The sequence below is a fragment of the Vanellus vanellus genome (assembly GCF_965231255.1).
Source record: "Vanellus vanellus genome assembly, chromosome: 2".
Lineage (NCBI taxonomy): Eukaryota > Metazoa > Chordata > Aves > Charadriiformes > Charadriidae > Vanellus > Vanellus vanellus.
The window spans coordinates 39,066,993-39,081,128 of NC_138906.1; the positions used below are offsets into that span (position 1 = coordinate 39,066,993).

The following is a 14,136-nucleotide window of genomic DNA, read 5'->3' on the forward strand; positions in this document are numbered from 1 at the left end:
CTTAAATTTTTTGATACTGACTGAAGAGGGACAAGTCTTTTTAAATCCAGTGACTGTTGCACTAATTCGGAAACTCCAGGTACATACATACATTACATAGCTTTATGTTTTCTGACTGTATAAATGGAAGGGAAACTCTTAAAAGGCATTGCATGAAAATACAACTGATCCTTTTGTTGGATAATTTGACATTCACTTAAAAAGACAGAAAAAAAGACTGTAATGTTATTTGTTCCTTTTTTGTGTATGTATTTTATTTTTATTTGTTAGAAAGCCTTGTTGTGAGTATGGATAAATAGTCATTGACAGTTTCCATTTCCATCTTTCTTAGCCAAAAAAGAGCTGTTTGAGATAACACAGAATACCATGTGTAAGTTTTGCATGCTAGTCATCATTGCAGGAAACTTTGTAGTTAGGTTGATTGAAATAGATGTCATCTCTGCTGTTGGGCTAACTAAACATTGCATTGCTTTGAAACTCTGTAGTTTCTTGTGTGTGAAAGCTTTTGTTGTTTTAACACCAAAATATTAACATCCATGGGACAGATTGTTCCCTCCAGGTAAGTACTAATAGCAGTGTGGAACTGAACTTTGGGAATTGGGGATGCTGAGATTCTTGTGGTATCAAATTTGGGAAGGGAAGGAGTGACACCATTCCATCATTGGAGGGCCGAAAGTCCTTCCAAAAGCACTGCTAGCAGATACAGGAGAGGCCAGGATTATCTATATCTATATAGAAACCTTGTTTCTTCCTGATTCTATGTACTGAAATCCAGTCCTCTAGATTTTTGGTGGTAAAGCCCACTGTCGAGGTAGAAACAGTCTCCTCTAGATGAAAAGGGTATGTGCTGAAGGTAGAACAAATGTATTACTTCTCCCAGGTAATGCTTGGGTCAATGGGTCAGTGAGGTAACTTATGACATCCTTAGTTGTCTTTTTGTTTTTTTGTCCTTGTGGTTTACCCGAGGCATGAATTTTGTGGAGTGCAAAATGATTGGATATAAAGAAAAATAATTTTGATTTCTTGTTTGCTACTGTGTCCCTTGCTTTACCAAATAATGAAATGAAAAGTCTTCTAAAATTCAACTGGTCAGGTTCTGAGTGACCAGATGAGACTACAGATGTGTTGTACCCAGTACATGTACCTCCACAGAAAGTCCAACCAGTGCTTTAAACAGTGAATCTTTAAGCAGTAAAGCTCTTGGGAGCCCTCATCTGGGAGCCCCTGGGGGAGAGCTGTTCCACCAGGTATGACTGGGTGCACCTCTTCCTCCTCTTCTTTTCCATCACCTGCTTCAAGTGTTGTGACCTTGAGCTTCTTGGTGCACTTGGGAAGTAACCTGCCAAATCCATGTAGAAACCTTCTTGAATTTCTCAGGACATTCCTCTTTTCTTGCAGCTGCTTGATGGGCAGCCCTTCAAATTTCAGTGCTAGCCTTATTCCTCTGACTTTGTTATCATTGTGTGAAAGTATAACATGGGTAAGTATATAACTTCAACAGAGCCCACAGCTGAACAAGCCAAATGCCTGTTATTACTGCACATCAGACTAAACATTTTTTTTTTTTTTAAAGAGAGATGAAGAATCAAGTTACACACTTTGGAGCTGTGCTGTTGGATATCTTTGACTGAATCTGAATTTCTTTCTTTTTTTTTTTCTTTCCAAATGAAAGCTTATTTCACATAACTGTTCTTTGGTTCTCCAGTTTTTTCTTAACTAGTATCATGCTTTAAAGTTTTCATTTGTGCTTTGAGGGATGAAACTCTAGGATCCAAGGCAGTTTTACAAAATGCATTCAAATAAACTATATAGCAAGCTAATGTTGCATTTCCTGGGCTGTTGTTTTGAAAGCAATGTATTGAGATGGAGTATCCTTTCCAAGACTATTATTTCAGTAATTACAAAAAAAACCCTAAACCAAACAACAACGGCAACAAAGTTTTCATAGCCAAACATAATGAATATATAATAGGATCTTTTTACTGAAGACTTCAAATTTCCCATTGCCTTATAGCATATATTTTTCAGTTAGTCTAGAGAATCAGGCATCACTTCAGACACTGAGGACACATTTTCAAAATGGTCAGTAGCAAAAATGTATTCAGTGTATCAGGTTCTGGTCAGAATCTGATCGCTGAGTGCTTCTGAAATCCTCTCCTGTAAGATACAGTAGGTTGTCTTGGGATCTGCATGGGTGAGACAATTTGATCTTGCTCTGGGGCTCTTATGTTGTCCACTTACGCTTTTGAGGTTTATTTAAACTTAATGTTTCTTGCAGCCTTTCTGGCCATGGCTGTGTCATCAGAGAGGCTGATTATTCACCTGAGTAATAGGCTGAACAAATTATTGCCCAATCTGAAGCTTGACAGGTTCTGTGTTCAACCTGGTGGTAAAGGTGAAATAGAAATAACTTCCTAAGTAATTGTCAGATGACCCAGGTTCACCTGTGAAGTGGCACTTGGCTAGAGGAAGGTGCCTCAATGCATAGTAATCCAGTTCTGGTAGCAGTTGGGGATGGAAGGCTTTTTATAGGTTGAACAATGTGACTGGGTTGGGATGGCTGGTCAGTATAACAGCTGGATATCCAGGGTTGGCCCTGACAGACCTGTATCCCAAGCTGCCCAGTTCAAAATGCATCTTGGGCCATTAAAGTCCTTGGTTGTGTGGCTGACAGCATGTGTGCTGAGAGCTTCCTACAGTAACGTGTGTCCTCAGCAGGAATGCTGACAGCAGTGCTAGCTCTGTCTGAGTTTTGGTCCAGATGGGTCTGGCACATCCAGTTGCTGAAGTACAACAAATCAGAGCCCTGTTCTCAGTGAGCCTGCAATAGTTGTGGGCGCTGGTGATAGCAACAAAAGGTTTGTTTGTACCAACAGGGAACAGTGAGGTCAGGCAGAAGCTGTTGGAACTATTAATGCATTTTTAAGTGCTGAGAATTAGGAATATTTTATTAATTCTGGGAAACCTGAATGTGCAACTTATGCTAGGGTCTTCTTTGTGATATCATTCCCAATTAAAACACAAGGGCTTGCCTAATCTAGGTAAAAGAATTACTGTAGTATTGAGAGTAATATCTTCTACTAGTTTGCCCACCTCCTGGGGGAGAACTGGGATTTTGCAGGGGCAAAATAGTTGGTTGCCTCAGCAGCAAAGAAAGTCCACTGGACTTGGTAGCCCTGAAGTCCTGAAACCAGTGAGTGCAGCGTATGTGCAATGTAACTGCTGTGCTATGTAAAGTCTCAAACACTTTGAAGTCTGGATCTTTATTAGTTCTGCTCTCATACAAACACAGTGGTTTCATGGACTTCTGGTTTCCGTGAATGTTGAAGGAAAAAGTATTGTAAGGTAGAAAGGCAGCTCTTGGTTTACACCTTGCTGAGCTGGCTTCCAGAAGGTCCATGGATGGAGCTAGCGGGGTTTGGTCCCATCCCATCTCTCACACCTGATTCTTGCTGCTCTGATTTCTGGATCATGGAAACTACAGTAACCGAATTGGAAGACTGAAGTAGTTATTTAAGATCGCTATGTTAATATGTAGGTGGTGTAAATAGTGTCATTAATCAATCAGCTTTGGTGCTTGAGATAATAACGTAGTTAATTGGAAAGGTCAACTGTAGGCAACACAAAACATGATTATCTCCGACTGCCTGTGATGGAGAAGATACACTTTCAGCATGTGCAGAGAAAAGCTGATGAGGCATTTGTGCTTTTGAAGTCACATTCTTGCTCTGGGTTGCTTGTTTTCACTGTTAAAATGGATTTCCTTCACTGAGATAACTTCTTTTTTTTTTTTTTTTGGTGTGTGTCTAGCGTTCATGGAATAGATTCTGAACAGATTGGGAACTTCAGCTGCACGTGCCTGATCACCACCTTCTTACCCATTAAGTTGCCTCTGACCTAATGTAGCCTGTTGTAGTAATGCTTCATTTCTGGATCAGCGGCATACCTTCATGACAAATAACAAGACTTTATCTATGTTAGTGTATTCTCTTCTGCTTTGCCTCCCAAATTCTGGGCTAAAGCAACTTTGGAAGAAAAAACTTAGGATTTTTTATTTTAGTGAAAGTGCTGCCATCAACTTCTTTATGAAACCCTTGTTTTTCATCTTGGTCTTGAAAATGATATCTTGCTTATTTGCTAGGGATATACCACTTCTGAAAAGAAAACATTTCCTGTATTTGCTTCACAATCAAATACTAACATACCCTTTATGTCCAGGAAGGCTCGGCAATGATTACCTTTGTTTTTCTACAAAGCAATCATGTTGTTCACTGAAGTAATATTTAAGCCTTTTTGGAAATAGAATCTATTTCTCCTGCTTTTTAGTGTACTTTATTTCCAGTACAAATTCCAGTCCAAGGGCCAAAGACATCCCTGGTGTAAATCTACTGAGTTCAGTGAGGTTACCCCAGAGATTAGTTTGACACTACTTATTTAGGATATGGACCTGTAAAGTGCTGAGTGTCCTCAGCTCCCATCAATGTCAACACCTCGTTGACTCCTTGTGCTGAGTTCCTGCAAGATTCTTGGAAAGTCTTATGTTTCTGACTCTGGTAATACAGTAGTTAGCTGTGAAAACTAATAGATAAATATGTGTGCATTCCCAAACACTTGAGTTTTGTTTCCTTTAAGCTCACAAGTATGATGCTCAAGCCAAAAGAAATAAAACAGTCTTTTAACATTAAGGACTTGCTTTTTATGTTTCATCAATATGTTCCATCAGAAATATAAACGCTAATGAGTGTGTTTGCCCTTGGATTACTTGAGAAGGTCAAACCTGTAGGACCACACCTTATACAGGTGGAAATTGGCTTCAGCTGGCTTTATAATGGAGGAGTCTGATCCTCCCCCTTAGTTTCCAAGTAGAAACCATAGTTCCTTTTGTATGCATTCCTTTTGTGCTGCCTTTTGTTTATGGGTCACTGTGTGTCTCTATCCTGATTGTGTAAAGTTATTTGTGACTGGTGACTTTGCCTGTAAGGGGCAAATATTAGAACTTGACCCAACTTAGCTAGGTGTAAGAACCCAAATTTTTCTTCCAGAACTCACTGAAGTGGGAAGCTTTTTTCTGAGGTCAGAATTGGCCCAATATGGACAACTGGGATTAGTATGACAGAGTTTTCATTTTTTAAAGAATGAATTTCAAAGCAATAGGGTAGTTGTCAGTGACTATGCAGAAGATTATTTTTGAAGAGTGAGTCCAATCTTTCCATAAAATTAGGTACTACAAAGCAGCTTGAGCTGGAATGGGGCTTGGGATGAAGAAGCTAACACGCAAGAGAGGATTTTTAATTTTTTTTTTCTTTTAATATGTGTAAAGCTGATGGAACCATATGGATTCTCCCCTGCTATTGCAAATATGGTCCTGTATTGTAATTTTGAGGGGGAGATGGGGAAGCTGAGGTGGAATCCTTAAGAACTTGCCTCAGAATGAATGGAGGCGCCTCGGAGCTGACCTTTGAGGAGTCCTTTGTTCCCAAGTTTGGGCTTGATTTTTCACTTCCTGAAGAAAGGCTAACCAAGGTCATCACTGCAGCGACAGTCCACAGGGCAATTTAGCTTGTCTGTGTGGCAGTTTTTTTGAAGAGGCAGCTGACAACCTTGTATCTTCCTGAGTCCCTCCTGCCTGTGGCATTAAAGAGAATCCTGTCCTTCCCCAAATTATTTGTGAGTGGGCAAAAAAATTCCTAGAGATGAAGGCATGCATTAAAAATCTTTTGACTCCAAATCTCTTGGTTTATATGTATTATCAACACTTTTAGGTATAAAACACTTAAGGATGCTTCTTTGTGGTCAAAACATTTCATAGCTTTTCTAAATGTTGTTTCGCTCCTTCTTCAAAAATTGCATTAGAAGCAGAATAACTTCTCGCTGTGGCTAACTTCATGTGTTTTGCAAAGTATGTGTATGTTTGAGGTGGTTTTCGAGCACTTCAAGGCGTTAACTAGTGTGTATCTGCAGCAGTTACCCGCATGCTGCAGTGTAAATGTGCATTATGATATGCACTGTGCGTTGTTTTGCATGCACCTATTATTGGGGATTTATAGACAGTTATAATGACCTTTTGCACAGGTTAAGGATATGCACTTGTGTTAAGTGCTCTTGTGAAAACATGGCTTCTTGTCTTTCTGGTTGAACAATGACTGCTGCCTGTTTTCGGACACCATTGGCAAGCACTGCCTGCCTGCGGTCCATAGTGTCAAAATTCAGTGCTGTGTGGTTTGTTTTTAATGATGCTGTGGTGGGAGCAGGAAGGGATGGAGAGGTTAGCTAGAACCTCTCTTTTCCGGGCAGGCTGTTTAATTCTCTCCCTCTCCTTTTAATATTAAATACCAATGATCATTTCTTGTCATATTCTCAGATCAGACTCCTACACCAACACGCTTTCTGAAGAACTGTGAGGAAGTGGGCCTCTTCAACGACATCGATTGCTCCCTAGAGCACGAGTTTAGAAAGGCACAAGAAGAAGAGAACAACAAAAGGGTGAGTGTGAACACCCTGAAGCCTTCTTCCCCTTTTGGTTCCTTGAAATTAAATGACAGTGTGAAAGCAGATTGAGCTCTACTACCCGGTAGTAACCTTTTGATTAGAAACTAGGTGGCACTATAAGTTGTGACATTCTTCTTAATGAATACTGAAACAGTTAACAAAAATAAAAAATCCCGAACCAACATAAAAACAATTTCCAAAAGTGTGTAAATGTGTTTGCCAGGGTTTGATTCCAAGTCTCTGCTTTTAAGTAAACTATAACACGAACCACACACCTCTTGAGGGAGAAGATTGGGAAAATTGTATGATTTTTGAAGTGAGGATTGCAAACTGGCTTAAATACATTACAGGGAAATGTGGATTATGAAGGGGCATTTACTTAAAAAAAAAAAAGTTTTGCTCTTTTCTCTGCAACACGATGGGCCCCTGGATTTATTTGCTATCATTACCAGCTTTATCCTGTTTCTGTATTTTTCATAAAGTATTCATGTTGAAGGGGGGAAAGTTTAACTTGTAGATAACGTATCCCATTTCCAATTAGCATTCTTATGGTCTCAGTATTTGTAAGTTTTGCTTGAATTATATAGGCCACTTTGTATGGGGTTAAGTGTACTCCTGTGCCCAAAGGTTGTTAGAGTGTTTTGAGGGATCCTAAAGAGCTGTTAAAATTTTCAAGGAATTGTAAAAGAGCTTAATGCACTACAGAGGCCAGCAAGAGGTAATGAATGAAATTTTTACTTTTCAAATAAGATCCAAAGTTCTGGTTGCTTCTGAGAACTAAAACACATGAGTAATGTGGGGCTTCCTACAGGAGCATATTGCTCTCTGCAGCCCTTCAACAACCTGCCCAATGCCTCCCCTTCACAACGTTCCCTTTTGTACCTCTGTTTTCCCCTCTCCCGTTTCTGCAGCTCTTGGAAATTCTTGTGTAATGTGTCCCCTGCCATAGGAGTTCCCCAGTTATTGAACGCTCTGTTATTTGGCTTAGTTCTCATGGTAATCTGTTTGTCTAATTTGAACATTAACAGGGACCATAGACTAAAAGTAGGAAAATGCGGCCATGAAGCAGATATGGTGCTAAACCCACAGGGCACTTCTTATCTTGCCACAGCATTATTTTACCTTTCAAAATGTCTGTGCCTCCAACTGCAAGGTCCTCCTCTGTAGGTACTCTTTCTTATAGCTGCTGTATTGTGTCATTTGCTTTGCCTGTCGGTGATTGCTTTCCAACTCAAAATTCATACATGCGTGCCATATGCGTGCTGCTGGGGCTCGTGAAATCTGGAGGTAGCAGCATTTAGGGATCTTGAGTTCTGCAAAGTAATGGCCCAAGAGGGCTTTTTGGAAAAAAAGAGGAAAAACTGATTGCTGAAGTGCAGTATGGGATATGAGGCTTATAGAAAGAAGATGGGAAGGGTGTCTAGGAGTGGTTTGGTTTTGGCTTATAGGGAAGGGAGTCTAGGAATGGTTTGTTTGCGGCTCATAAGGAAAGAGACTGGGACAGATAGAGGAGAAGAGGAGAGAGGCTGTGGCATGGTATGCTGAGCAAGGAAAAAGAGTGTCCAAATGTGAGAGAGTCCAAGTTTTTGGTCAAGGATTGGGAAAACAGCCCAGACTGACCCTCACAGCTTTGTGTGCAGGATGAATGCTAGGAAACAGCCACATAATGAGATAAATGTGTCTAATTTTAGATGTAACTTGTTAATACTTTGTTTCTTCTGTACTGCAGAGGGGAGACTTGGCCAAAATCAAGGAGAACATTTCTTTGCGTTCCTACTTGTTTATGAATTAGGGATTCCTTAGTGTTTCTTTCTGCGTGGTGTTTATTTTGCAGGAGTAGGAGATGGGGAGAAATCTACTGATGTGGACTTCTGTGCAGTTAGCCACAGATTGCAACGCTTCATGTTGCAGAATCCATTTCAGCTCACAAGGGGTAGTTGCACAATCTGATTAAAACCTAGACAAGGGCATCAGGTTACCTGATAATACCAGTGGTTTAACAGTCTTAAGTTAGTCTGCCCTTCTTCTACCAACCCTTGCAGCTGCTATTGGTGATCTCCAGGGAGCAAATGAGTGATGGGGGAGAGGGAAATAATTAAAACAAACAAAAAAAAGGGGGGGTAAAGAAAAAGGAAAAAAAGGGGTGGGGGGTTGGGGGCAAAATTCCCACTAGCTAGCTAACCTGTAACATTTGCTCTGTGTTTCCAATTAGTCTGCCGTATGTTCATTCTTACATTACCGACTGACTGTCAGATAGGAATCTGAAGTAGGCCCCAGTAGGGCTTTACGCAAATGCAAGAGACAAAGGCCATGACAGAAAGGGACTCCTCTGGCTGCAGCTATCGCTAACGAAATGCTTCCAACAGTGTGGCCCTGGAATATCAGTGCAATGTAGCATTGTCCTAATGGACCTACTGACACATGGAAATCTTATTCATGGCTCAGAAAACTCTCCCAAAAATATTTTTGGTCATGTTAATTTCTCTGGACTCTGAAAGAAATAGTTTTGTTTATTTTAGTATATCACTGTGGTTTAGCAAACAGCTTGACATTGAAATCTTGTAAGAGAAAAACACTGGAGGTTGTTTTTTTCATCATTGAGAGTCATTATTTGAGAACTCAAAGAATAAAGTCCAATTAGCTGCAGTCTTTTTTTTTTTTTTCCTATTCTGAGTGGGAGCCCACGGATAACCCATGAGAATTTGTTGTGATTAAGCTGGTTATATGGACTGGTGACATTCCAAATTAGCTGTGAAGTGCTGAGAGCACAGTTTTAGGAACACCATGTGTACCTTTTTTGTAAAGGTAGTATTGAGGGGAAAGCACTTGCATTAATATCCCAGCTGCTTATCCAGGAACAAACCACTTTACATCTTTCTGCTCATGTGTAAAGTGGGAGTAGTGTCTCTATCTGCCTCCCGTACTTGATATGTCTTATTATTGTAAGCTCATCTGTCAAGGATCGTCTCTTCAAATGTATGTGGGTTAGCCTTTGCTTGGGGACTGAGTGGGCTCAAGTAGTAATAATGATGATGACTTCCAGGGCCTGAACTGAAATGAGAAAAGTTAAGTTGTAAATGGAAGTGAGATTGTCAGTTTGTTTTGGCTCCTCTGTTGCCTATACTATCAAATATTAGCTGGAAGTCTGCTTGAGAGACCGAGCCTTAGGGAGAGCCTAATCTCTAAATGCAAAGGATGCTATAGATCAGCAATAAGCGTACGGATAAGCATATGAGAAAGAGGCTCTTTGCATCATCTTGACAGCACTTTTCCTGACACAAGCATCCTACCTGCCAAATTCACCACCAAAAGTAGCACAGGTAAAAGTACATCTGCACTTTCTTTCTACTTGCAAAAGTGTAAATATTAAAGCTCTTAGGAGCTTGAGGCAGGCAGCAATTGACAGCTCTGCCCCAGACAAAATTTGCAACCCAAATCAACAAGGCAGGTAGTGCTGACAGATCAGATGACGATCTCAGCCTACTAGCTGCAGGTTTTAGGTTTACACTGCTCAGAGCATTAAGAATCCAAAGCATTTGTAACAGGTTATACTTGCAAACACATGACCTTTGCTGCTACTGGATAGGCCCTGCCCTCGCGTCTTGTTTTGAGCATTGAGGTTGGGTCTGAGAGAATAATGTCAATGATAGGAAGAGTCAGGATCTGTTTCTGAACAACTAATTGGACCTGCTTCATTAAAATGCATCTTGTCTGACCTCTCTGCATGAAATGAGAGAGTGGAAATATGCTTGGTGTAGCATGTAGAATACTACATCAAGTAGTACTTAGTGAGTTTAATATTTTCAACATGAGGGCATTTTAAAAATCACATTCTGCTTATGCCAGAATTCGTAGGGTTTATCCTGCAATTTTGAAATCTTATAACTAGTGCTCAGTGGTGCAAGGTAATATGTAAACTGTACAAATGAGGCAGGGAAACAGCTATTCTCAGCTACAGGTTGGTTTTAAAGTGGGTTGTTCCGTGTCAATTCAGGAAGCTCACAGCCAGCAAGTCCTCTACATGGCATAATATTCCTGTTCTAAGTACACTATCCTACCACAGGCACCTCACTGCTAGAAAAGCATCAGCAAATTGAAGGAGTCCAATGAAGGAAAAAAACAATAAAAAAGCAAATACAGGGCATTTGGTGGTTGAATAGGCTCAGTTTACAGAATGATTAAAGAGTCTGAATATTCAGTTTAGTTGTGTTAAGCAAGGGATGAAGCTACAATCTGATGCATATTTGAAAGGCATAAAATTGGTTTGTACCTGCTATCTGCTCCTTCTGCCTTGTATATACCAGGATAGATTTCTGTCTATCAGCATAAGGTCAGTAAAATGCACTTGTCTAGCTTATACCACTTCACCATTTCTTGCTGAACTCAGCGACTCTCTGATCTCCAGAAGAGAATTCTTGCAAATATTTTTTGAGTGTCACAGCTCTGTGCTGTAGCCTATGAGTATGGTGGCTGCCTTGACTGATGGTCTACAAATTCAACATTGTCCATTTATGAAAAACAGCTACCCTCCCAAGGAGTGCGCTCACCTGACTCTTTCCCCTTCATATGATTAACGTGCAGCACAAAGCCTTGTTTCAAGAATATGTATACATTTTTTTCCGGTAATGCAGGACAGGAGATCTGCAGGTTCATTTGCTTTTAACCGTGGTCTTGTGGGAGGTGGTCTTGTGGGAGGTGGTCTCAATGCTGCGATGTGCTGGTGCAGAACAGTACGACTGCTGAGTGTGTGCCCTGCCTCTGCAGCAGCCACAGTAGCTGCGATCTTCCCTTGTGAATACTCTGAAACCCCAGTGGGGTCGTTGAAAAGAATAGTGTGCTGGTGGACATTTCAGAGGCAAGTGCTCTGAAACAGCTGAAATTCACTCGTGAAGTAATACAAACCAACAAACTCATAAGCCTGATCCTGGAGCACTTTTGACTCACTGACTGACAGTTTGTACAGCAGAAGAAAGAAAAGACCTATGTTTAAGTGCTTGCAATCTTGATTTTTTTTAAAAATGCAATCATAAATACACATATATATACATTCTCTTTGCATTTGTCTAAACGTGGTGTAAGAAAGGTCCCTCTGATGACTTATTCTCCTCCTGAGATTGCGTAATTTATAATATGGTGGGTATGTTATAGCAGACGGAAAATAAGACTAGGAATGATTTATGTTCATGTAGTGCTTAAAGGCCAGGGTACCGTTGTTGTAGGTATTGTAATAACTTCAAGCTGTTACTTTATCAATCAGTTAAGCTGTTTTCAAGGTGATACCTCAAAACTCTTAAATTCAAAGTCCAAAATATCACCCCAGATTCAAAGATTTTAGTATAATCGTTCCTATACTCTAAATATAACATCTGTATCTGTAGCATTTTTTCTGGGTGATGCATTAAGGTACTGTAAAGATACATTATAACTCTGTATCAGGTTTTTTCCAATGCATTATTCTGAGTTTTCATATGCGTTAATTGCATCAGGTTATTGATCTGCTTTATGGGCTCACTGTTGGTTTATAAAACCTCCTTTTTCTTAATAATTAACTTTTGCAGTATTCCTATGGAGACGGGAAATGCTTTGTCTCTTATTTTCTAAGGAAAAACAGATTACAGAAGACACAGTTTTCCAAAGCTCGCTTGTGTGACACCAAGCTCTTGAAGGGATCACAGGCGTGGAGTGAGAATTGCAGAGGAGCTGGGGTCCTCTCCACCGTCTGCCAAGCTAGCAGCTTTCTGTCTCTCTTGGTTCCTAAATAACCTTAACAGTGTGGCCCCAAAAGGTTGATAGACATCTTCAAAGACATTTTGGTGCCTTGCTCTCACTGAAATAAAGCAGGAGCGAATCAGTGAGCTACCAGAAAGGATCTGGGCTCAAGTGACGTGCTAAAAATTGCACAGGAAGTCTGTGGCAGAGCCTCGGATTGATTCCATATCTCCTCGGTCTCAGCATAGGGCATCCCACAAACCATGTGTGTTAAAGATTTATCAGCTGTTGTTCAGTGTTGCTAAAGACAGGAAGAATGCTCTCGTCCTCTCTCCAGATGGGTAGGCTTGCTGTATTTTAACTGCTTTTCTTAACTTGTGGAGCTTTCATGGTAGCCATGGGGTGGTATATTTTATTTGGCAATTCTGCAGCAGGCACTTTAGTCCCCTGACTTTGTGAGTCCTGTTTCGAGCTATATCTATGTCAAGGAACTTATTCTGGGCACTTAACTCACACACTGAACTGTGTTACAAAAGGGCCACTTTCTGTGTAACGGTGCAGGAAAGCTGTCAAGACAACAGAGTTCATAACATGACCCTGCAAAAATATTCAGAGGAATAGGCTTTAACTTTGGCTCATTGCTGCCTTTACTACGTCTTGTCTTCTGCTGGCAGGCAGGGCTGTCTAATCTTCTTCTGTAGCAATGGTCTGTGTTTGAATGGATTTATGGATTTAGATCCTTGTACTCTGAGAGAAGACCTGAATGTTTTTCCAGCATAAGTGTCTATATCATGCAGAAAGGCAATTCTTGAGGGCATACGTTTTTGATTGAGCTAAACCTCCCTAACCATAATCCTTCCATGTTCTTCTGAATTCCAGCTGATGAATCATCCTGCAGAGCTCAGTCAGGACAGTCCACTTTCCTTCTGCTTCTTATTGTCTCTGTCCCAAAGAAGTTGAGTCACCCTCTTGTAATGTTTGGGTTTTTGTTGTGTTTTGTATATTTTGGCTACCCCCAAAAAAAGGAGGCCTGTCTGATTTCATTCTGACATTTCTTTCACAACAATATGGCATAGTTGTGCGTTTTGCATTGGTCTTCCTAAGAATGTTTTTAGTGGCACAGCTTTCTTGTTACCAGTTCAGATTTCAGCAGCATGGGCTGGATGGCATATGATGAAGGCATAAACCTTCCCTGTAGTGTCATTTTTATAAGTCTATCTCTTAGGTAAACCCCCTAAATCTTGTCAATCTCTTTAGAACATACGCTCTGCTATTAAACACAAGCTCTTTGCTCCCCAGAGTGGACTGCAGCCTATATGGTTGGATAGGTAGTAAGATACTGCTGATATATGTCAGAGCAAGGTGCACTTTTACTTTATTTATGAAGATAGACGTGTTGGTCGAGGGCTTAATCACAGCTGATAAATCATTTTAAGAAAACCTATTAGAACCATATGCTGATTCTTTGCATTAATATGGTGTGTCTGTTTCTAGTCTAATAAGGCAGGGTCTCTTCCCCCTCTCCCTTCCCCCTGCCTGGTGTGTGAACTATTTATCTGTTTAAGTGATATCGCTTGCTTGGGGGCATTTCCCTCTTTAAGAGGTATCGTTAATAAAGCAAGGTGAACAGAGGAGAGGGGGATTCTCGCTCTCCAGAGCGACCAAAGCTGTGTGGTTTTGGACACCTTTGTTGAGATGGAATTGCAGAGCAAAAGTCCAAAAGCTGAGACGAGGAAACCTATTGGTTAAAGACTGGAGAACCACGGCATGGCCTTCACGGCAGCATAAGGTTGTCATTTTGGTCCAGGTGGTTACAATCCCAGAGCCCGAGAACCACGAGGGGGTGGGTAGGCTGACATTTCGGTTACCTCACCTTTCCCTTGCTTGGAGAGGGCTGCTGCGGGAACAGGTTCCACGGCCATCTAATGAGATCCACAT

At 40.8% G+C, this 14,136-nt stretch overlaps 1 protein-coding gene across 1 annotated transcript in view; it reads left to right on the plus strand.

The window, feature by feature from the left end:
- Nucleotides 1-14,136, plus strand: part of CREB5 (cAMP responsive element binding protein 5) — a gene marked incomplete at its 5' end in the record, with an annotated part of 252,444 nt that overhangs the window by 46,734 nt on the left and 191,574 nt on the right. Inside the window, one exon of the mRNA XM_082479114.1 lies at nt 6,362-6,483. Coding sequence (XP_082335240.1) covers nt 6,362-6,483 — 122 coding nt within the window. The remainder of the gene's footprint in view (nt 1-6,361; nt 6,484-14,136) is intronic.